This window comes from Dermacentor albipictus, chromosome 5, assembly GCF_038994185.2.
Source record: "Dermacentor albipictus isolate Rhodes 1998 colony chromosome 5, USDA_Dalb.pri_finalv2, whole genome shotgun sequence".
Lineage (NCBI taxonomy): Eukaryota > Metazoa > Arthropoda > Arachnida > Ixodida > Ixodidae > Dermacentor > Dermacentor albipictus.
In genome coordinates, this window is record NC_091825.1 from 79,344,409 (window position 1) to 79,367,305 (window position 22,897).

At 46.8% G+C, this 22,897-nt stretch overlaps 2 protein-coding genes across 8 annotated transcripts in view; one reads left to right on the top strand and one right to left on the bottom strand.

Moving 5' to 3' along the window:
* Window positions 1-22,897, top strand: part of Men (Malic enzyme) — a 164,888-nt gene that overhangs the window by 129,555 nt on the left and 12,436 nt on the right. For 4 of the 5 annotated variants that reach the window (XM_070538471.1, XM_070538473.1, XM_070538474.1 and 1 more), the window contains 9 exons: window positions 6,396-6,554; window positions 7,428-7,628; window positions 9,080-9,241; window positions 10,930-11,033; window positions 13,037-13,146; window positions 14,291-14,388; window positions 16,032-16,145; window positions 16,796-16,813; window positions 22,548-22,665. In XM_070538471.1, coding sequence (XP_070394572.1) covers window positions 6,396-6,554; window positions 7,428-7,628; window positions 9,080-9,241; window positions 10,930-11,033; window positions 13,037-13,146; window positions 14,291-14,388; window positions 16,032-16,145; window positions 16,796-16,813; window positions 22,548-22,665 — 1,084 coding nt within the window. The remainder of the gene's footprint in view (window positions 1-6,395; window positions 6,555-7,427; window positions 7,629-9,079; window positions 9,242-10,929; window positions 11,034-13,036; window positions 13,147-14,290; window positions 14,389-16,031; window positions 16,146-16,795; window positions 16,814-22,547; window positions 22,666-22,897) is intronic. The other variant, XM_070538472.1, reaches the window with a different exon arrangement.
* The window catches only part of LOC135921194 (uncharacterized), a 118,447-nt gene that overhangs the window by 91,944 nt on the left and 3,606 nt on the right, over window positions 1-22,897 (bottom strand). The window contains exon 2 of one of the 3 annotated variants that reach the window (XR_011514502.1): window positions 9,167-9,300. The exons of 1 other annotated variant lie outside the window; for it this stretch is intronic. The gene's annotated coding sequence lies outside the window, so the exon portion shown is untranslated. Of the gene's footprint in view, window positions 1-9,166; window positions 9,307-22,897 lie in introns of those variants that run through there. One more of the 3 variants, XR_011514501.1, reaches the window with a different exon arrangement.

A 22,897-nucleotide genomic window follows, 5' to 3' on the forward strand; every position in this document is an offset into this window, starting at 1 on the left:
AGCTATTACCCTACGTACGACGAAAATTGATGCTAAAATGCTTCGTGAAGAAAATATAAATACAGCAGAAATATCTCCTGCACATGCCCTTCTCCCCCTCTTCATATTGTACTTGGGTTCACGCTCTTTATTTGATATACGAACAGCACTGCCTGAGCAGGAGGGGGGAAGGAAAAGCAGACCATACGGACGTACGGTTTGCCACCCTGCTCGAGGGGAAGGCTGTTAAGGACCATCAAATCGGCGACTTTGCGAAAGGAGAGATATTCAAATGCTTATTCGTTTCTCATTGGAATGGGCTACATACCTTCGTAGGACAGTGGTGGGTTTCAGGAGTCTGTCGAACATCAGTCATCTCTGCATTTGTCTCCTCTGCAGCGACCAGCGGCTTATATATTCCATACCACGTTGGATCACATTGGACTCGAGTACACTCTCGGTGTCAAATCATAGCAAAATTTTACAGGAAGATGGAAGTTCGAAGCGATCGGCAAGGTGAAGCCTGGAGCGAACGTTTCGACAACGGGAATTGCCTTCGGCAGGGCAACAAATGACTAATACCCGTGTCACACGGGCGTTTGGAAGGCCTTCCAACCGATAGTCAGTTGACTCAAAGGTCAAGTTCGAGCTGCTACACGGGCGGTTTCGACGGCCGCCGAGTCAATAGTCTATCGAGTCAACGGAGCACCTTACAACTCTATCGAAATCTCGATGGCCTTTGAGCAACGGAAACGGAAACAGCGCGAACAGTGTGCTCCAACTCACGGTTATAAAGAACAAATCAAACCAAAATGCTCTAAAAATACTATATATGAGTGTTATCAATTATTCAATAAAGTATTTTTGCCACTTGATATGCGCGAACTACACACACTCTCGACAACAGCGACGTGTAGCGACGCAAACGTTGCCGCAGTTTCGCTATTCAACAACTTAAAAACTAAACATATATGTAAGGCAATGTATAAACAATTATTTTAATGTATAAACAAACATAAAAGAAATTATAGTGCTTTTAGGTGGTTTTATAGTTGTTTAACTTTTTATGACATGAAAACGAAAATAAAGATACGCAACGCCACACAATTTGGCGAGAAACGCCGGAACCACTCAACGGCCTTTCAAAAGTGCCGTGTAGCAGCGCGACAACTCCTTTGAGTCGATAGAGTTCTGGCGTTTCGAAGGCCGTCGACTGGAAGGCCTTCCAAATGTGCCCGTGTGACACGGGTATAAGAAATGTGATCTTGCCGAAGCGTTGTCTCCGGCCATTAACATCCCTCGTTCAGCCGTGGTTGATTTCGGCGAAAAGTCACGTGGAACATAGTCGCACACGTCAAAAGCTCAAAATACACCCCTGTTGGCTACGACTCCAAACCAACTTCTAAGCATCCTCTGGAGTTACGGTGAAGGTTACTAAAAATTGAATATAATTTAATTGAAAGCAATGTACGTATCACTCAGTGACCTCAGTGACCCTTCGTAATCTTGGTGTGCAGCATTGAATGCTCACACCGTCAGCGTTCTCACTGTCTGCACATGAGTGAGATATGAGTAACTATGATATGAGTAGATATGAGCACATGAGTAAGATACGCTATAATAAACAGGGTGTTTCTTCGTTATCTTTTTTTTTGTTTTTTTGCTGCACCAAATTATTAAAGATTGTCTGTGGCAGATAGCACCATTTTAACCCTTGATCTAAATAACTCGATCAGGCGGCCATTACTTCTACGAGAAATCAAAATGCTTAATTGAAGAATTGACATACTGGAACTAATTAACTTCTAAGTTAATTACCTTACGACACACATTTCAATCTGCGAATTGGAGTTAGTGAGCATATAAGGGATATAAAAGGGACTTAAAGGGACTATATAAGGGACTTAAAATGAATTCTCAGGACTGCGCCAGTTATGAGATATTATTATTCAAAGTGTCGTGTGAAATGCGTTGGCGCTCCGGTTACTTTCATGCGTCAATGCATAAAACAGCGTTTTCTTAAAAATGCTAGTGAAACAGTGCATTTTTTACCGCAAGTTTTTATCGCAAACTTGTGGCATTCTCGGAATTAATTCCAAGCCGATATGCCTTACATGCTCTCTAGCTGCAATTCGTATAATGAAATATATGCCGGGAAGTAATTAATTGAAAAGTTTATTAGCTAATGATCTTAATGATTTAACTAAGCATTTTTATTTCTCGTACAAGTAAACGCCGCCTCACTGTGTAACATAAACCAAGGCTTAGCTATTAAAAAATTTGGTACAGCTAAAATAAAAGACATCGCGTATGCGTGTGTATGTTCGAAACGCTTTGTGCCCTTCCGTTGGCTTTGACAGCTTTTGAAGTCTGGTTTATGGGTGACACACGACTTCGTATTAACGGGTAAATAGTAAGTCTCATTCGTAATGGTGCGGCGAAACGAGCTCACGCGCTCACCAGCTGGTTCGAGATGTGTCACTCGCACGTTCACGCCACCAAGTAGGGCGCCGCCAGCTCACGTGTGAGACGCGAACAACCTTCTCACACGTAACTGGAGAAAGGCGGCTGATAAGGAAAAGAGGGAGGGACGTGCAAGAGGTTTCGAGTAATAAAGGGAAGTGAAAGTGGAGGCAGTGAAAGACGAAAGAAAAAAAAAGACTCATGTCCAGGAACCACGTGCGGAGGCGCGCGTGCAGTAAGCCTCTATCAGGGTGGCGGGGCGGAGATGTCGTGCAACCTACCTAGACGAAGAGGTGGGAGGCGACCCGCGTCAGCCCTAGTTTCTTTCTTGTGAACGTTACGCAGCTGTGCCCTCGGACAAAAAACACTCGCGTCTCCGCAGACGCCGTCGTGCGGAAATGCTTCAGGAATCTCTCCGCTTTCTGCTGACTCGTGTGCACGATACGAAGCCAGCGTTCTTTCCGACTGCTCGCCGTGTGCCGACGGTCGGGGTGAATGCGCGCGCGGCCGCGATAACCGCGCGCGTGCGGCTTCCGACTCTCATACTGGATCGGCCAACGAGACACACGTGAACGAGCTGAGCGGGGTTTCTTGTTTCTCTTTTGTTTCGTACGAGCACGGCTCCCACCTCGTAGAGGGCTTTCTTGTAGTGTGCCCCTCCGAATCTGGGTTACGAAGCATGCGCTGTTGACGCTTTGACAAAAAAAAAAAAACCGAAAAGAAAGAAAGAAAATAGACTCCGTGTATGTTCAGCCGCTCATTCGTTTGTTTTGTCGGCGGAAGCTTTAGGTTTCTGGTTCGATATGGTGCGCTGTGAGAATGGTGATGCTTTCGCAAACTAGGCAATTTGCTGGCGGCCGCGGCGCCAGCAAATTGAATCGACTCGAAGGCGAGTCGATTCAGCGCCGCCGCATAGGTTTTTTTCTTGTTTTCTTTTTTCCTTTTTCGCTGGCCTGGGTATCACGCACAACACTGGTGTGGAAGTTTGCGCGCGTCAGTCACCCTGCCGACCTTGTAGACCCGTTGACTGATTTCGACGCACTGAAACATCGTTATGGTCGACGCCGCAACGGTGGCCTTCGGGTTATACTTTCTGCTGCGTTCGATTCACGTGCGCGGAACTCGCAGCTAATTCTTGAATACTCTCTTTTTTAAGTGGTTTTAGCCGCACCGTAGCTAAGCGAGGATGTTGGAGTTGTTGTCCAGAAGGACAACAACTCCAGTGAGTCTCCATTGATATTTTGACCGGAAGGTTCTTCTTTATAGAATTTTGTGCTGAACTGCACCGCTGGGCCAGAGTTTCTTGCAAGGGCAACCATTCCAAAGTGGCGTGCCTGTCAGTAAACCTGCCAAAATTCCCCTCCCACCCCAGCTGCCTCCCGCAACCATACAAAAATATAAGCTGAGCGTAGTACTATAATCAAGCCATTGGAGTGGCACTCAGTGGAAAAAAAAAACAAAAAAAAACTAAGGCATGCGCACACCCAGTGAAAGTCCGCTAGTAATGTAAGCAGCGCCTGACTGAACATTCGAATGAAATATAAAAAAGCAAGCTGCTGGCCTGTGCAGTCAATTCATTTTAAATGCATTTTTTATCGTCTATGCTTGTCGCAAACAGCTTGGTGTCAGATCGCAATTATTGGAGGAGCTGCAGCGTAAAACACAGCTCGATGCTGCTATCCTTGACTGAAGTTTGAGTGTGATTGGCCCTTGGGTTTTCGCAGAGTAAATGTGGCCCGTAACACCGAAAACTGATCGAGCCAGTCCGACCTGAATTCGTGGTGGAAAGACGGCGCAAAAGCTAAAGAAAGAAACTGAACGGGCACGATCGTTGCCGTTGCGTTCGCGTCTTATTATTTTTGTGCGTTGTTTTCAAACTGCGATCAAGGTCGCCGGTTGTTCGCGCGCGAGACGAATGATTCGCTAGAGCGAAACAAATATCAACCACCGGAGGTATGCGTAAGCTGAACACACGGCTCATAGCGTCCAGGGGGGCCACTTCGTCAACTGCACTTGAGCCGTCAACAGCTATCCACAAGCGAGATTTAGCCGACGCTGCAATGCGTGTGACGCATGTTAATCCGTCGAGGTCTGTCCGTGCCAGCTTACCCTAAATCGAGGCATGTCGGGTGCACCTTACAAACAACACGCACACCTCTTAATATCGCATCAGTCTCGTCCTCTTTGACCCCACATGCGAAGTTAAGGCCTTTTTTTTCTTATTCGCGCATACAGATGCAGTCCACGGTTAAAGGGAACACAAGTGGGCGGAGTATGTGTGAATCTTTCTCACAATCGGCCTGCTTTGCAGCATACGACCTGCCGTTGGCGGAGCCGACGTCTTTTTACACACGCGTGCCATGAATTGACACCTGTTCACTTGCAGCTATAGAGTGCCAGGAAAACTGCTAGCGGCACATCAGAGCGTTCACTTTATCAGTGGGCCACATTGTATACGTTGTTACAATCATTCTCTATGCAAAAATTACGTACCAGCTCAAGCGGTCGGGAGAAAGAATACTTTAGTTTTCATTTTATATTATTCGTTAAATGTCTTCGCCGAGTTGCACATACGCGTCATAGAGCAGCACGTTTTTCTGTGAACACAAATGACCGTACAAAAATTAGGTGACTCGCCGTGGCGGCTCCGTGCATGACTATGGTGTTGCTCTGCCGAGAATCATAAAGGTCGCGGGTGCGATTCGGGCCGCAGTGGCCGCATTTAAGTGCAGGCCAAATGCAAGAACTCTCGTGTGTAGTTAGACGCACTTTAAAAAACATTAGGTGGTCTAAATTAACCCGATGCCCTCCACTATGCGTCTTCTATCGTTGCCGCAACGTTGTTTCGAAATGTTAAACACCGCGGATCAAGCAGTCAAAGTAGTCGCAGTTTCGCCCGAAAGGCGCAGCCTCGGTCGCGATAGCAAATTAGTAGAGAGCTATACGAAGTAAAGATAGTAGTTCTTTCGGCCGTATAAACTGGTAAACATTCGCTTACTAATTAAACTAACAAGCATGGTGTCACGCGCGCACTATTAAACATGAACACATCTTACTCGATGACCGCGCACACTGGCTGTCAAAGCGCTGGAGGGAGAAAGCGCGGCAGCAGCAGCGGGCGAATTAACCTTCGTACTGCCTCTGGCTTCAACGCGGGCTAAGCGGCGAGAAGAGAGCGCACACGAAGCTATATATCCTTCGGTGCACCTAAACTGTACTCATCGCAAATCGGTTTCAATATAGGCAAATGATAGCTGCCGGAGTATAACGCACCTTCCCCCGTTCCCTCCCCTGGGTATACGCAGGGTATATTTTTTTATCTATATAATGTTAAGCTAATTTTTTTACACGGCCCAAAATTTCGTTGCAATCGACCTTTATTTACTTATTTCGTACTGCCGACCCATTATCAGGCCCTATAGGCAGGAGTGGGTAGGAGGAGGAGGAATAAAGTTTATTAGTTGAAATGAGCCGACGGTAAAATCGTACGAGGTGGGCGGCGTCCCTAGTCCAGGATGCCGTGGGCCTGAGCTGATAGCTTGGCCCTGCTCACCAGGCGATGCTGGTCTTCAGGGGTCGAGCTTGTCAGCTGTGCCTCCCACTGCTCGACGGTTGGTAGTAAAAAAAATATGTAACTGGTAGTACAAAGGTACACCTTATAATTCCCTTACTCTATATTTTTACTTCCGTTAAGAACAGTTCGCTATCGCTTTTCTGTTATTTTTTAATTTTCTTTCATTCTCCGTGCGGTGTATCCTCTGCTGCAGTTTATTAGCTGCTGTCGAATGGGTGTCGGTTAAATCACGTGCACTCTGTATGATAACTCAACAAAACTCTAACGCCGCAACTTCTTCTCGCTATCAAGTTTGCTACGACATTTATTCTCGACGCGCGGTACACACGATCTGGTTTGTATAACGAGTGCGTCCCTCTTCTCTCTGCCCACCCCACAGAACCTGGCGTTCAGCGCCCGTGACCGGGACAACATGTCCCTGCGCGGCCTGATCCCGCCGGCTGTGCGCTCCGTGGACACCGAGCTGCAGGCCGTCATGGACAACATCAAGCTCTACGAGTCCGGACTCGCCAAGTACCTGTACCTGCGGGAGCTGCACGTGAGCACGCGCGTTCACATATACGTGTATTATACTCGCGGCTCCGCGTGGCCGTTGCCACTTTCCTCGTTGTTTCCAGATTTAAGAAATGGAAACAAAAGATACGGCTAGGCCCTCCACTCGAATCCCTCTTTTACTCCAGCTCCACCAGCGTGTCGATATTCCTAGATTATGCAATTGGTGCATATGTGCAATCCCAAGGAATGTTAAAAGAGAAAGGAAAAAGAAAACCACGCCGACAATTGTTTTTTACGCTTCATTACATGTCATAAATGAATTTTCTTATTAAACTTTTTTTTAGCTAGTCTCCTGCATTTGCCTACTCTTCAGAGGAGTCATACAGAAAGCTTGCAGCTGCAGATCTTGGAATGCATCATGTAACCGCACAAAAACAAGGGACAAATAAGGAACACACAAGACAGGCGCGGATAAGCGCCTGTCTTGTGTGTTCCTTCTTTGTCCCTTGTTTTTGTTCGGTTACATGATGCATTCCAATATCGACCACCAACTAGCCCGCCTATCCCTGTTAAATAGGCTGCAGATCCTCTGGAGACTACGCGTCCTTCGATTTTTAACGATGCTGATCATGGCTAAACCAATTTAATGTCACTTCGAGCGAGTGCACCACCGGGTGCTATAGTGGCGCTCGGATGCTGCCATTCCTGATAGCGTATAGCGACGTTCGACGAAATATTACGCAAATGTAGTACATGCAGTCTGTGTCACAACCGCAGCGTGTACATGCGGTCATTAAGCAAGCGTCCGTGTTTTGTCCTCTGCGTGGACCGGCGCGTGCCGGCCGTGCGAAATGTGTGTGACACACGTTGACCACTGGCAACGGTGCGCCAACCGTGCACACACTCTCGCTCGCAGGACTACAACGAGAAGCTGTTCTTCCGCGTGCTCAAGGAGTACACCGAGGAGCTGATGCCGCTGGTGTACACGCCCGTGGTGGGCGAGGCGTGCCTCAAGTACAGCCTCATCTTCCGCCGTCCCAAGGGGCTCTTCCTGACGGCGCACGACGCCGGCAAGCTGTACGACGTGCTCGGCAACTGGCCCGAGAAGCAGGTCGACGTGAGTATTATATGCGTCACTCGGCGTCTCGCGCGACGACGCACTGCGAGACAAGCCGGAGGTGGCATCTGTGTACTGGATCACAATTCGTGTACCGCTGGTGTGTGTTTGTGGTACGACAAACACTGCATGGCGTTCGGTGAAAAAAGGAGTCAAAAAGAGAAGTAAAAAGAAAAGTCGCGTCTTCAGGTCAGCTCTCTGCAACCCTTCGTGCTCCTCAGGCTCCCCACATTGGCCTCAGTTAAACGCGCATGTCCCGCCTCGCCACGGCGCGTGTGTCCTGCGATATGTCGAAATATATTTTGAGCTAAACGTATACAAGTAGCAGGCACGCACGGTAGAGACCCAGGCGGCAGCCCAAACGAAATGAATAGCAAACCGAGCTAAGGGCATCCCGACGTATAGTGGCTTAGTGGCTATGATGTTGAGCTGCTAAGCACGAGGCCGCATTTCGATGGGCACGCAATGAACAAGAGAAAAAAAAAACTTGTCTGCCGTGCATTGTTTGCACCCTAAATGATCCCGGGTGGTCGAAATGAATCCGGAGTTCCGTCACTAATGCGAGCCTCATAATCAGGTCATCGTTTTGGCACGTAAAACCTCAGAAATTGATTTTTGTTTCTTTTTTGACGATAAGGCTATAGGCTATACTTTCGGTGTGTAGCCATAAATAGAGAATAAAACACAGCTTGTCCACTCCGGAGATATTAACTTCTACACTTGTCAGAGGCGCAAAATTTAATGCCTCTTTGAGCGAGCGCTACCGGCCGGTATTTCTGCCACTTGGAGGCTGTCGGTCGAGATGGCGTAGCACTATAGTTGCAGAGTGCACCGAACGGCTCATTTGAGTTCGGCGAACACCCTCTATTTTGGCTAGTTCTCTCCAAGAGCTTACACGGAATTCGCCGCTAAGGAAAGCAATACGGAGTTGCTTGCTAAATTTACTACGGTGAATCCTGGCGCTGCGATGGTTCTACGATGAGGAGTTACGATGAGAATGAAGTGGAGCATGTGGATTTGCTTAATCGTCGTGCTTGTCGCTTCAAACGTCCTTGTGGCGTCACTTACTTCGCTTCGTATTTTCTAACTTACCTGCAAACTACACTTTTCTAAATGCATAAATGCAATACATTCGGGCGCTCCTGCATAATCGTCGCGATTCGTTGCATTTATAACGACATGTTTTGTTTAACATGATCAATTCGCGAAGTCATAAAGTTGTTTGAAGCCAGAAGGACGAAGTTGCAGGGCAATAATTCACGGTGCTTATACACGTCGTTTCTACGCTGGATTAGATAGCTACTAGCAGCTCCCGTAGACACTAGCGGGCAAATTTTCACGTAGCAATTTTTTTATATATATATATAGGAAGCTCTATACGGCGCAAGACGGTGTTCGCGTCTTTTGTCCGAGCTGCACCGTCCGTTAAATGCGCCGCCCTTCCTTCGCAGGCCATCGTGGTGACGGACGGCGAGCGCATCCTGGGCCTGGGCGACCTGGGCGCCAACGGCATGGGCATCCCCGTCGGCAAGCTCGCCCTGTACACGGCGCTGGCCGGCATACCGCCCGAGCGGACGCTGCCCGTCATGCTGGACCTCGGCACCAACAACGAGGTGGGTGCGCCGGCGCAACTTCCTGGCTGGATGTCCCACCTTCATTCAGTCTTTGGGATCTGTGACTTGATTTAATGAAATAAGAAATCGCATATGATATCAACTATGGCGTCGCCGGCTTCTCCACAAGCAATGAATTGCCCAATGAACAAAGGATGAAAAGATGAGCTGACACGAAAAAAAAAGGAACAAGGAAACAAATAAACATTCCGGCAAGAAATCACATTTCTTAAACATGCCTAAAAAATCAGTATAGAAAAAAAAAACACGGCACGTTTCGCACTTTCTACAATTAAACACAAATCGTTCTCTAACCCACACAGAATGCTTCTACATAACAATAACAAACAAGGACGTACAAAGTGTTAATACATAGATGCAATGTCACTTTCAGTAAAGAAGGTTAACAAAGCTTTACAGAACTGATCGCCGTAATGGTACGCTATCCTATGGCCCAAGCAACTCCTATGCTGAAGGGACGGTTATCAAAGGTCATCATAGTTGTCCTCAAAGCACTTCCTTGCCGCTCAAACTCGGGACAGCTTGTTGGAACCTGTTCCACGCTCTCCCAGGAATGGCCAAACATCCAACAAGGCACGGCTGCACAATGTATATGATACAAAAAACAAAATAAAGCTACCTGCATACGTCAGTTCCAACCTGAATAGAGGCTATAGACGACGACAGCGCTAGCAGAGATCGGAAACTGTAGATGAGAGAGGGGTCTACTGTATTGACTGTAGAACCGCCTCCTCTATATACAATGGACATGAATAGCGCAGTCATCATGTGTGCGCGATACCCGCCGCGGTAGCCGAGTGGCTGTGGCGTGGCGCTAATGAGCGCGAGGCCGCGGTGTACGTCGTGTATCTTCTATCGCGTAAGAGGCGCTCGTGTATCGGGCGTTGGATCCGCGTTCTTAAATAACCCCTGGTTCTTAAAATTAATCCGGTCCCCCTCACTACAGTATGCTTCATAACCGGAGCGTGGTTCCTGGCATGTAAAGCCCACAGAATCTGACTTCTTTTTTTGTGCGTGCAAATAAAACTAATATGGGCCTATATTGAAATAAATAAATAACAATAAAATAAAATGCAAGAAGACGCGCGCTAGAATTGTTCGAAAGACCAGATTCTAGGCTATAGCCTTTAAAAGCAAATCTTGAACCACAAAGTCATTTTTCGGGGGGCGCATGGGAGGCGCCGCCAAAGTGTAGCCACGCCCGCCTCCCACAAGGAAGCGCACGCGCCACATCATTAGGCAGCAAAAGCGAGCTGCTACCCGCCGTGGCTGTCATCAGATGCGAGTGCCGATTCGGTGGCATGGGAAAAATGCGTTTAGTTTAGCGTCTTTTCTTAGCGTGACATCTATTTTTAACTCACGAGCCTGGGCCCTCCGGGGAAAAGCGCCCCGATAGTCATGCAGCTAGTCGTCGGCACAGCAGCGGCTACCGGTACGCGTGCTTCTACGTAGTGCACAATAAAAAAAAAGGTATATAATATAATATATACGAAGTTTTCAGCTGTACGCGCTTCCCAGCAACCCATAAATTAACGGTAAGTATAAATAAACGAAAAGCGCACTTTCAAACGTGTGGGCGCCTCGGATAAAGTACAGTCCCGCGTATACCTAACAGCACCGTAGTCATTCGTTTTTTGCCTGACATCGCCGTGTGGCTGTTTCCGCAGATTCTGCTGGCCGACCCGTACTACATCGGTTTGCGCCAGAAGAGGATCCGGGGCGCCCAGTACGATGACTTCGTGGACGAGTTCATGCAGGCGGCCGTGAAGAGGTGCGTGGGCGCTCGCACGCCTTTCTGTATGTGTGCCCCGTTTCTGAAGACCGAAACCCGTATCCTCTCCTCCCCCCCCCCCTTCCAAAAAAAAATATATATAAACCTCTTACGCTAGAATTGCTCGTAACGAATTCCAGCCAGTCGTGATGTTAGACGTATTATTAGCGAAGGCGGCTGGCCAATGGGAAACGCCACATTACCTGCAGTGTATTACATGTGTGGTGAGTTTTGGCTGTTCAAAATATCTGATTTTATATATGCGTACGTGTAGTGAACTCATGCACAAATCTTTGCGATTCATGCACTGTTGGACTGTATATCTTTTATTCATCCTGTGTTCTACTGAGTGTCATATTTTCTGTCGCTATTCTCCCTTTTTTGCGCAAATTTGTTTTCTTTGCCAAGCGACAAAGAGTAGCCGGTGCCACATGAAGGCGCCAACCTCTCGTAATATTAATTTCAATAAAAAAAAGGCCAAGTTACGATAGTTTTGCGAATACGGTTACAGATGGTTTAAACCAATAGCTACAATACATATCATTGCACATCACATGTATTTAAATTCGAATACGTTTACGGTAATAATCTGTTATGATGATGCTATTGATAATGATGATTATGGAGTTAGCACGCTGGCTACGAGGGCCGTAGTGCGCCAAAACAATGGCGATCAGTTGGCTCAAGGTAACGATTTAAAATTAAGAAAACTAATTATCGGTATATTAAAGAGGGATAAGAACGCTGGTGTATTGTGTGACGTTAAAACTAAAAGTAATATACAATAAATCATCACGAGAACGCTGCGTCTAGAATAAATGGGAACGTGACAAAAGAGCGCTGATTGGCCCCTGCTTTGGCAAGGGTAGTGAGGCCCAGTGCCGGCAAGGTTCCGTCATCACTGCACAACGTGAATTCTTCTGAGGCGCCAAAATAAGACGTTGGTCTTTTTCTTTTTTCTTTCTTCGTCTTGTGCTTCTTTCTTTGTGCGAGGCAGACACTGCCTGTTAACACGTACTAATGGCGCGAGCGTGCTCCACAGCGGCTCTACGTATTTATGTGCTAAAAGGAGCGAAACGCTTCTTCGCTGCCTTCCCGCTGAGAATCAACTTTACTCTTTGCTTGCTGTACGTATTACGGAAGGGAGGCCGGTCCTTAGTCTACTTACCACCGTACACGGAAGTTACATTATTCTCAAAACTTAAAGACATATGTTACAGTTAAGCGCGATTATGTAGAAATCGCGCGAAAATAAATTTTTGCGCTCCTAAATACAAAATGGAATTGCCGGTGTATACGCAGAGGCGTGAGGTTAGTCGGAGAGTAAGTTTAATTGCTGAGCCCGCTTATCTGAGCACGAGCTGTGCTAAACGATGACTGTCGAAAGAAGATATCGCATATCCCTGTTGTGTTGGTTTTCCACAAGATGTTCCTTTCATATGATGTTCCTTTCTCGCTTGTCCATGAACCCTCCGGCGCGTCAAATCGGTTTTATACACATTTCATGACTGGTTAATGCATCCTACATACGTGCGCTTGTCAGGGCTAAAATTTTACTTTATGCCTCACTAGACTACTCTGGCAAGCCTGCATGCTTCCATAAGGAGTGATTGCTGCCTCTACGGCGCTGTTAGCAATAGCTCCATTTCGTTTGCTTCTTGTCCATGCTGGGTTGCTGCGTTCCTGAGCCTTGTTCAATTGATAACTCATTACCACACACTTATTGGCCTAAATAAATATTTCCTTGTCTTCTGGTCTATGTTCCCGAAATTTGCTCTTCTTCCGTGGGTAAAACGCATTTCAATCCCGTGTACTTGCATACCTATTTGTGACTACTTTCACCATTTCTGTGGCACTCAATGGTCGCAGCTTCTGTGGTAACCTACTTTGGTCGAGAAAACGTATAGTGCTAATTTTTTATTTGTCTTCTTCCTTGCATTGCGCGCTCGTCCGTATAGCCGCTGTAATTTTACTTTCGTTCTCCGTTGGTTCGCCTCTTCCAGGTTCGGAAAGAACTGCCTGATCCAGTTCGAAGATTTCGGCAACCGAAACGCGTTCAAGCTGCTCGCAAAGTACAAGAACAGCTACTGTACCTTCAACGACGACATTCAAGGTGAGAATCGCCTGCGGTAGAACATTATAAGAAAGCGAAACAAACTAGCGTGTCGCGAGGGACGGGGTTTATCACTTTTGCTTATTGATTGATTGATTGATTGATTGATTGATTGATTGATTGATTGATTGATTGATTCATTCATTCATTCATTCATTCATTCATTCATTCATTCATTCATTCATTCATTCATTCATTCATTCATTCATTTATTCATTCGGATAAAGTGAGAAACGTTTGCAGCTATCCTGTCGTTAGCTTCACGACAAATGATAAAACATTGAATTAATAAATAATAACACGGTCAGGTGAAATGAACGGTTACAGCGATAAAGCAGGTTTGCTAACGCGTGTGGACATCGAGGTGCATTAAAATGAATTACAAAGAAGCAGCACGTTTTGCAGTTCCTGTGAACGGACGGAGATGCAAGACAGTCAATTGCATAAAGAATAAAGAAAACAAAGCCGAAAATAACCTAAGAGACCTTTCGCAATTCCTGTGACTTTACACGCCACTAAAAAAGAGTACCAAGAGACATCAAACACTGTGAACTGCACAGAAAACACAAGAACTAAAAAAAATAAGAGCGTGCTCTGCAGCTTTGCTGCCTTACACAAGTTACGGAAAACAACATCAGGTGAAGCAACAAAATCGTAATTTTGCTCGCAAAGCTTAACTACCTGCTAACTGAAAATTTCAGCAGTTGTATGTGTGTGTATATATGTAAGAGAGAGAGAGAGAGATGGTGGTGGTTACGGGAGGTGGTTACAACATTTGCGGTGGAACGCGCGAGAGCAACGGAAATTCCCTAGAAAATTCCATCAGAAATAATCGAATTGTCAGTGTCATAGTTAGCATGCTTTCCGGTTACCCTTTCGCGTTTCTCTTCAGAATATTGGGTACCTTCTCTTCCTGTGTGCGTTACATCACCACGTGCATCAACCAGTCGAGCGCCTCCCCATCTCATCTTCCACTTCGCGTGCACTTCCTTCACTGCTTTTCGCTCTCCTCCTCACCCTTAATGGTTGCCGTTCAGCGTGTTATGCAATGCCGTTCGCCAAACGCGCAAAATCTGGAGAAGTAGCTAAAGTAAAGCCGCGTCTCTGATACACAGTACGCATCTTTCCCTTCGCACCACCGCAGGCACCGCATCGGTGGCGGTGGCCGGTCTCCTGGCCAGCATGCGCATCACCAAGACACCTCTGTCCGCCAACAAGTTCCTCTTCATGGGAGCCGGAGAGGTGAGAGCGAGATCGCCGCCACCTTGGGCACTTAAGGCTGCGTCACCTGCGCGCTTCGGCGCGATGGTGGTACACGCATTTCGACTTGGCGCTTATGCGCGCTGTGCAAATGCGGTGTCGTATTATCTATATTATCATACGGTATTTAGGAGATGTCACCTTTAATTGGCGCCGGCTATATACTCCTTTTCACGCAGCGATTTAAAAAGTAGAATAGATCATAATGAAAATAGTGAAATCATAACAGGAATTCCAGTAACATAAGTACACTAATCATATTATAAGAAGCCAACAAACACTGACACCAAAGACAACGTGGGGGAAATGACTTTTGCTTGTAAATTACTTGTAATTTCCCCTATGTCCCCGTTGGTGTCAGTGTTTGTTGGCTTCTTATAATATGAATAAAAATTGTGCCCCTCAGTTAACCCCCTTTCTTCTCGATAAGTACACTAATGTCACACTAGAACTGAAAGACAACTGAGCTACACAGCAACACAAAGTCCTGTCACATATGTGCACTAAAGTAAACACATAGTCCGGTCACTTAGCTAGACTAAAACCAGGGCAGATGAGAAATCAGGGATTAAATTCTTATGAAGGTACAAAAAACCAGGCGTAGGACTGGCGGCAGTCGGGTAAAAGAAAAAAAAAAACACAGAATGCGCTATCACGTTTAAACCTTTATTCAATACTTTACGAGAGTATTGCTCGCTTTTAGAAATCTTTGAAGGGCCAGTAACGTCGTATTCTCTAATGAGTACAGCACGCGCTGACTGGAGCCAGTGGAATTGCGAACGACATTTGCCGGAGTACAGTTGTCGAACTGCCGCAGAGGCGCGCGCGCGCGCGCGAGAGAGAGAGAGAGAGAGAGAGAGAGAGAGAGAGAGGAAGAAGGAAAGGCAGGGAGATTAACCAGACTGAGTCCAGTTTGCTACTCTACACGTGGGGAGGGGAATGGGGAATGACAGAGAGGGAGAGAAAAGTTAGGTGTAGGATGTCTATAGTCGGGCACTCAAGTCTATTGCCTTCAGGTAGTGAAAAAGCGCTCGAACTGCTTTCTGCGCTAACGAACTGTGAGGCCAGGCTCCCAAGATCTTCGCTTCCGTAAATGGCCTGTCATCCAGTCTATTCAAGGCACACTGGAGAGTCTGACGTTGATTATCGAAGCGAGAACAGTGGCACAGATGACTGATCGCCTCTTCACACTTGCAGTTAGCGCGCATTGGTGAGTCCGCCATTCTAATACGATAGCTGTAGGAGTTGGTGAATGCTACTCCTACCCACATTCGACACAGCAATGAGGAATTTTTTTTAGGAATGCGGGAACTATTCGAGGGCTACCACAAGTTTGGGAACAAAATGAAACTGCTAATGCTCGTCGTTCATCTGTGAGCTAGCCTAGCGTGGCTTAAGAGAAAGCTTCAGCTGCGATTTCCCCGATTTCTCCGATCAATTTCTCTCACTCTAATTTCTCTAATCAAATACACATGAGATGCAGGAAATGTAAATGGTTGAAAGAAATTGGTAATGAATATAAAAAAGAAAAGAAAATGGCGCGAGCAGTTTTGATGAAAACGACAAGTACGATTACGTCTTTCGTCGTCGCCGCTCTCGTGCCTAACGGGGGGGCCTACCCGCAGGCTTCCCTGGGAATCGCCGAGCTACTGGTCATGGCCATGGTCACAGAAGGCACCAGCGAAGCAGATGCGAGAAATAGCATCTGGATGCTCGACTCCAGAGGTCTTATCGTCAAGGTGGGAGTTGATTGGTTTTTTTGCTGTACTTATGAGACACTATATTTGTTCTCCTTTTCGCATTTTTTTGTGCGCTAATTCCTCTGTGTTCTTTTTTATCACGCCTCACTACCTTGGCCAGCGATTCTCAACTTTAGAGGGGGGCCAACTATAGCATAAAAAAATAAAGAAAAAGAAACGTTCTTAATTGATCACGTTTACGCCAATAGAGTCGCAGTGCTCAAGTGATGGCGAGCTTGTGATGCCCAGAAGCCTCCTATTAACTCATTGTTTTTCAGTACATGAATGAAGTCGCCGTTGATAGCATTGTTCGAAGTAAAACTTTTCGTATGTGCGCGCAAGCTAAGTACACTTTGGCTTTGCCTTGGGGACCGGGCCACAATACAGCTGCTCAATGAAAACTTTAATTTACATGAACGATCAGGCTTAATATCGTGACAGTCATTTACGCCTGTCGGATTCTGCGTGTGCTTTTCATAATTGACCGAGCGGGCTGGATATATTATTCCACCTTTAAACATTCTAGTGAGCAACATGTGATGTCTCGCCGGACAGCGAAATAGCATTTTTCATAGTCGCAGCGCACATCAACTTCTCTGTGATATTTATGTGAACGATTTTCTGTTTGTTTGTTTTTTGTTCTTGTACAGGGTCGTCCGCCGCACAAGGTAAGAATAAAAGCTGGATGTTCACTTGAATACAGATGCGGGCCTGTGGCCGAATGTAAGAGCATGATCGGTTCGCACACATCTTTCGCCGGGTATTTGCTGCGACGATTGAGGTTAGGAGAATGCGCTACAATGATGCACGCCGCATTCGCACGAAATCTGTGCGATAGTATCGATAGGACGCCGCACTGACCGATGGAGAGTATGGCGAGTAAACAGCGACAGCGAGTATGGGCAGTCTATAAACCTTCCTCCAAGCAACAACGACGTTCAAATAAGCACTTACCGCTGCCTACAGCGCACCTGCTGCTTCTGGCATGCGCACGCGATATTTAATGTCCCTGCAGCTGTCTTTATCGTCGTATAAGAAAACTGCCTAAGTGGCATATTATTGCGGCTACGAAATGATGTAACCAGCTCACCAGAGCCTTTTTTTTTCTTGTTCGTGCGCGCCAGTGACGTCACGTAGTTCTTTTTTTCAAACATTAGCGTGTCTATAGAGTATCCACGTCGGCGTAGAATTCGAGATATTTGTGAACATATTCATTCCGGGAAATTGCTGTCTCATCAAATGACACTTGAATTCGAACTCAGTCAGAAGTAACTTAGGGAGTGAAGTTGAGGCAGGAATAACGAAGGAGGCATGAAACATATTACGTCTGAAGCGCGGCTTCGCGAGGTCTTATTCCTTTGTTTCTTTTTTTTTCTCTTTCATTTTTCTTCACTTTGTTTGTTTCCTTCACCTATGCCTACGAAGGCGACGCGCTGCAATCTGTTGCTGTGTTCATTTGCCAAATTATGGCTTCGATACTTTTCGAGAAGGCTTTGTGTCGCGGCGAGTTACATCGGAAATGGATGCGGTTGCGGGTGGTTTGGAGTGCTAACTAACGATATATTTTTTTCGGTGTTTCCCTAAGTACACCTTCGGGTGGAGCTTTTGCGGAATGTTTCAGGTCTGATGCAAATAAAACGCAGTTTGCCTTGCGGTTAGCGCACGAGGGCTCGGTTTTGCATGCAAACTGAAATTTGTGGTGGCACGGATTGCTGGAGCTCAGCACAGTATAGTGCGTTTACAGAAGCGGCAGTAAAGTGACCACGTACATAGATAACACACGGAGAAATGTAAGCAGGTACGCACTTAAACATTCGGGTTTGCACAAATAATGGAGCTTGCTGGACGCTCGTTTTTTGGTTCTGTGTGATGGGGATGATATCGAAGCGGCAGGTCTTCTGCATGCCTTGCCGAAACCTGCTGTACGTGCTTAAACCTTGCAGTTAAGTTCTCGCTCTGGGTGCACACTATAAGGTATAGCCTTGCAGGGGACCCGGTAGAGGTGGACAATGTGGGAGTGGCATGTCTGCATGAATCGATGAGGACCTCACGCTGTGTGTGTGCGATTTTTGTTTTTTTTTGTTTTGTTTTAACGTGGTGAAAAAGAAAGAATAGGTGAAGACAAATACTGCGTAGAAAGCATCGACGATGATTGCAGAAATAAGCGAATAGCCAAACGTTTCTAGAAAACTATTCGCTTCATTAAAGGAACGGCGCGCTTGAAGGCACGTATTTGTTGCAGTGAGAACTTTTAGGCAGCGTTCGTATACTTTTCATTGAGTAATTTTACAGAGAACATAGTCATTAAGCAGCCATCTCTGCAGCGGTATCAGAGGTGGCTATACATATAAACCGATTCATCACGTGTGTTTCAGTATCCAGCGGCGAAAGCGCAGGCCTGGAAGGCTACTGCCATCCTCCTTTCCTGCCACCAGAACTCTCTCTCGCAGCCTTTAGAGGGGGAGAAGGTGGCGGGTAGGAGAGGAGGGCTGTCCCGTCCGTCCGTCCGTGCGCCACACGACGTCATCTAAACCTTGAGCCGCACCCAATTTAGGAACTCACGTGAGAGCGCATGCTCCGCGGAACTGGAGTGTACGAAAGCGGGCGCGCGCTTTGTATCTAAAGCTATGTTCACACTACGGTCGTAACGCGCGTAACAGCTCTTTCAGCGTATCCAACGTAACGGCTGTAAAAAACGTTACGGCAGTTAAGCCGGCACCTTTGTTCACATTTACTGCTACGAAAATTACGGCTTTTACAACAGGCCAATCAAATTTGGAGCTGCAGAATCGACGTCACCAGCGGTCCAATATGGCTCCTGTCAACATGCGAGCGCTGGCCGAGATCGAAGAAATTCACGTCAAAACAAACTTATAGTCATGCATTCTATCGCCCAAAGACGACGAAGGCGACGCAGAAGGGTTTGGGTGTGTCAAGTATTTCTCGACAGGGCCGTGGACGGCGATTTTCACAACTTTTCGCCAAGCTCCGCGTTGGTGACGCTGCGATGTTTCATAACTTCATGCGCATGTCGCCCCAGCAGTACCGCTTCCTTGAAAACCAAGTGTGACCACTCATCCAAGTTCGGAGCACGCATCTGCGGCCATCGATTTCCTCGGCGGATAAACCACATGAACTGAAAACAGTCTCAAAAGGCGCCCTGCACAAATTTTAACGAACACAGCCAACCTAATCGTGCGCACGGATTGGCGGAATGGCACTTCCCGCGCCCGGAGCTGTCTGCAGACGGGAGGACGGAAGTGTCGTCACCGGTTGTTGAAAACCGAAAGCTTATCGGTCATTGGCTGTGTCGCAATGGTCGTAATATCACAGTCGTAAATGTTGCCTACCCTTTAACACTCTCACCCACGATTTTCGCGTGAATTGCGCACGTTGGTACCTTTACGTTCGCAGTCTGAACTAGACGCATACGCTTGTTGCGCTTCCGCTTACGCATGTTACGAAAAATCGGCGCCTTACGAACGTAGTCTGAACATAGCATAAGCCGTTGTATATCGGCCGTAGAAGTCGGACCGCCGCCAACCGCCACGAGAACGGGCGAAAGAGCCAAAAGGCAGCTATTCGCTTTAAATGTGGGCCTGTTATACAGTATGAAACAACATGAAGAGACAAAGCAATACCTTACAATTGTTCGAAAGGTGACCCGTTCGCTTGACCTTGCGTGATTGGTCAGAATAGCGTATCTTTTTTTTTTTCTGACGAAAGCGCCATTCTGACCAATCGTGCGGGGGCAAACAAACGGTTCGCTTTCCGAATCGTGATAAGGTTGCGCCCCAGTTTAACGCGCCGTAGGTAGAGCGCGGGCAGTAGGTGTGCTCTGCTGCAAAAAATTTCCTTAAGCGGATTACTTCTGCAAGTCGGAATCCCTGGTGAGCTGTATTTGACCACTCACGGGCGAAAAAAAAAAACTACAGCTGGCTTTTTGGAACGCGCTTATAAGGGGCGTATGCTGGCCTAACATTGCGCGCCACCTTAATTTTTTGGTGCGTGCCTGGTGTGCTCACTTCGAATTAAGCCGCGCTGAAACGCGGTCACAGCACGCGCCACCAAAAATGGTCTCGGTCCACAGGCTGTGTGGCCCGAGCGTGGCGGAATGCTGCCCGAGTGTCACTTCGGGCTATAGCGCCGAAAAATGCACGGATATGCGATTCCGAGGGCGGTTAACGTGTGCTTCAGCCATACGCCGGCAAAAATTAGGTCGCGCTCACGCACACTCACTGGATGAAGTCCCCCTGAAACCCGAAGACAAGTTCAGGGCCATTCATACCCGCAATGGGATCCCTTTCATGCACGATTTATGCAGGACCGTCGATGATCCTGTCAAAGCTGCAAATGTTTTACCCCTCAAGGCGCTGGATACTTCTTGAAAGGGAGTCAACGGGGTGAATTTCGTAGGAAGCCATGAAAACTATACAGAGTAGTATCGGCTTATTGTACGGTCAGTCACGCAGCCTTTCTTAAATAATAATTTAACCACCGGTTAAAAGTACGCGAACGAGCTAATTATTGGTTGCAGACGTTACTGCAGACATTAATTACTGATGGAACGTTGTACGTTGAGCACGAAGTGAAATGTTATAACACCTTGAGCAAAGGGGTCGTGTTTAGTAACGCTCGGCATAGTGAAGTGACAGGACGCCGTATTGAATACGCTGAGGGTTCGATTTAGCCGAAGTTCAATGTCGGTAGTTTTCGATCTCGTGTCACTTCTGGACAGAACTGGCAAAAAAAAAAAAAGACGGAGAAAGAAAATGAATCACGTGCACGGAATATGCGTACGCCGTGACAGAAGGATACAGTTGCTTTTCAAGCGGGGTTTTCATTATCGGCTAGTAGGATATTATACCAACGTGAAAAAAGAAAGAAAAACAAACAATAAAGCATTGTTTAACCCTGTAATGACCAACGTATCGTTTATGCTACGCCAGTTTGATACTCCAAAATTCTCATTTAAGCACTAGAAACGTAACCCATAGCAGTGTTCTTTATATAGGCTGACGCAGTCTTTGAGTAGGAAATAGTCAATTCTATGCTAACTTATTTGTTACTGAAATAGCGTGTTCATCGTTTTCGCTCTCCATGGCCAGAAATGAAGCTGAACAAATCGTTTTGATCAGCCTCTTGGCATGCAGTTGCACTATTGCTCAATGACGTTGCTGAAACTCACGCCTCCTGCGCAACGGGCCGGCATTCTCAGCCCCGTGACAGAGATCGTCATGGGGCTGTGACTGCGGAGTTCCAGGGTTGGCGAAGACCTAGCAACCTCCACCAAATATGTAGTGAATTAACAACCCAGAACCACATACAGGCACGAGCTCTCTTCTCGAGCGAGGCGTTGACGATGCGCCCGTAGCACACGCCTGTCTCCTTCGTTACAATTTTTTTTTTTGCGTTACATACATTATATTGAGGTGCAATATCGTGTGGCAGGTCGGCATGTTCACACTACATCCGGCATTTTCTTGTCGTATCGCGGTGATCGAAACGTATTTCATGGGTGTTTTAATGTCTCGTCATTGACGACGCAACTGTATGGCTCCGATTAGTGACAACTCTCGCGAAATCTGGCAGCAAGAATATGATTAAAGCACTTCCATGCATGTTGTCCGTGTATTCTACTTTGTTTGGATGAACGGAGCCTTGAACAAAAAGAAACGATATTGTTGTTTGCTGTGAAAAATTCATTATGTATGTTTCTGAGCTGTTAGACGCTGTTTTTTTCTTCTTCTTGTCGATAATGTCAGACAGGGTGTGCACGGTTGCAGCCAAAGGAACATAGATAGATATATTTTTTTTTAATTGACGGTGCCCTAAAGCTGCACTTTTCACTTTGTTCCTTTTATTGAGCTTGATGTTTCCTCCTTTCCCGAGTTTGTACTTGTTCGGTGGATATATGTGCGTTCTTTCTCCCTTTTCCTTTCTCTTCTTCTTTGATTGTTTGCGAAATCATACTTGCAATAGAATACCAAGCCTTTCACTCTGCCAATTAAGCTTTCAAATTATCATTAAAGCTTCGCTCAACAGCGCGCACGTAATTTCACATTACGCGCGCGCGCTCAGCAGCCCTATAGGCTAGCGGCGTTGCATACTGCAGCGCCAACTTTCTGAACAGTTAATCTCAGAGCACCCGACAACGCAAAATATCATATCTTTTTGTTCACTACTGTATCCTTAAGAAGGACTCAAGGCAATTTGCATTATAGTGCACAAAGGGGCCGCAGATGGATGTACATCATATGTACAAAGTCACTTAGAGCACTCGCGTTCGCGTCGACTCGCCAATTGCGTTCATACTCACTTCCTACGCTGTCTACTTCAGCTAGCTTATTAGCCTACGACGACCTTTACGTTTGACAATTCGTTGTTTGTGTTTCGGTACAGGACCGCGCCCCGAATGGTGACAGCACGCAGTCCCACAAGGAGAAGTTCGCCAAGGACGCGAAGCAGATGAACAACCTGCTCGACATCGTGAAATTCGTCAAGCCCACCGTTCTCATCGGTAAGTCCAACTCGATCCGCGCCCGTTTTGACGAATGCAGTGGCGACGGACGGCGCGTGTTGGAAACGCGCTTCTCGCCAACGCGACCGCACTGTGGCGAAAAAAACTCCCGGAACACTCCCGGAACAGCGGCCTGTGCAGCCGCATTGACGTACGCAAATGCTCGGGTGACCAGACCCGGAGCGGTGAATATTATAATTAAGCTCGCTAGGCTTCTGATTAATCCCACAAG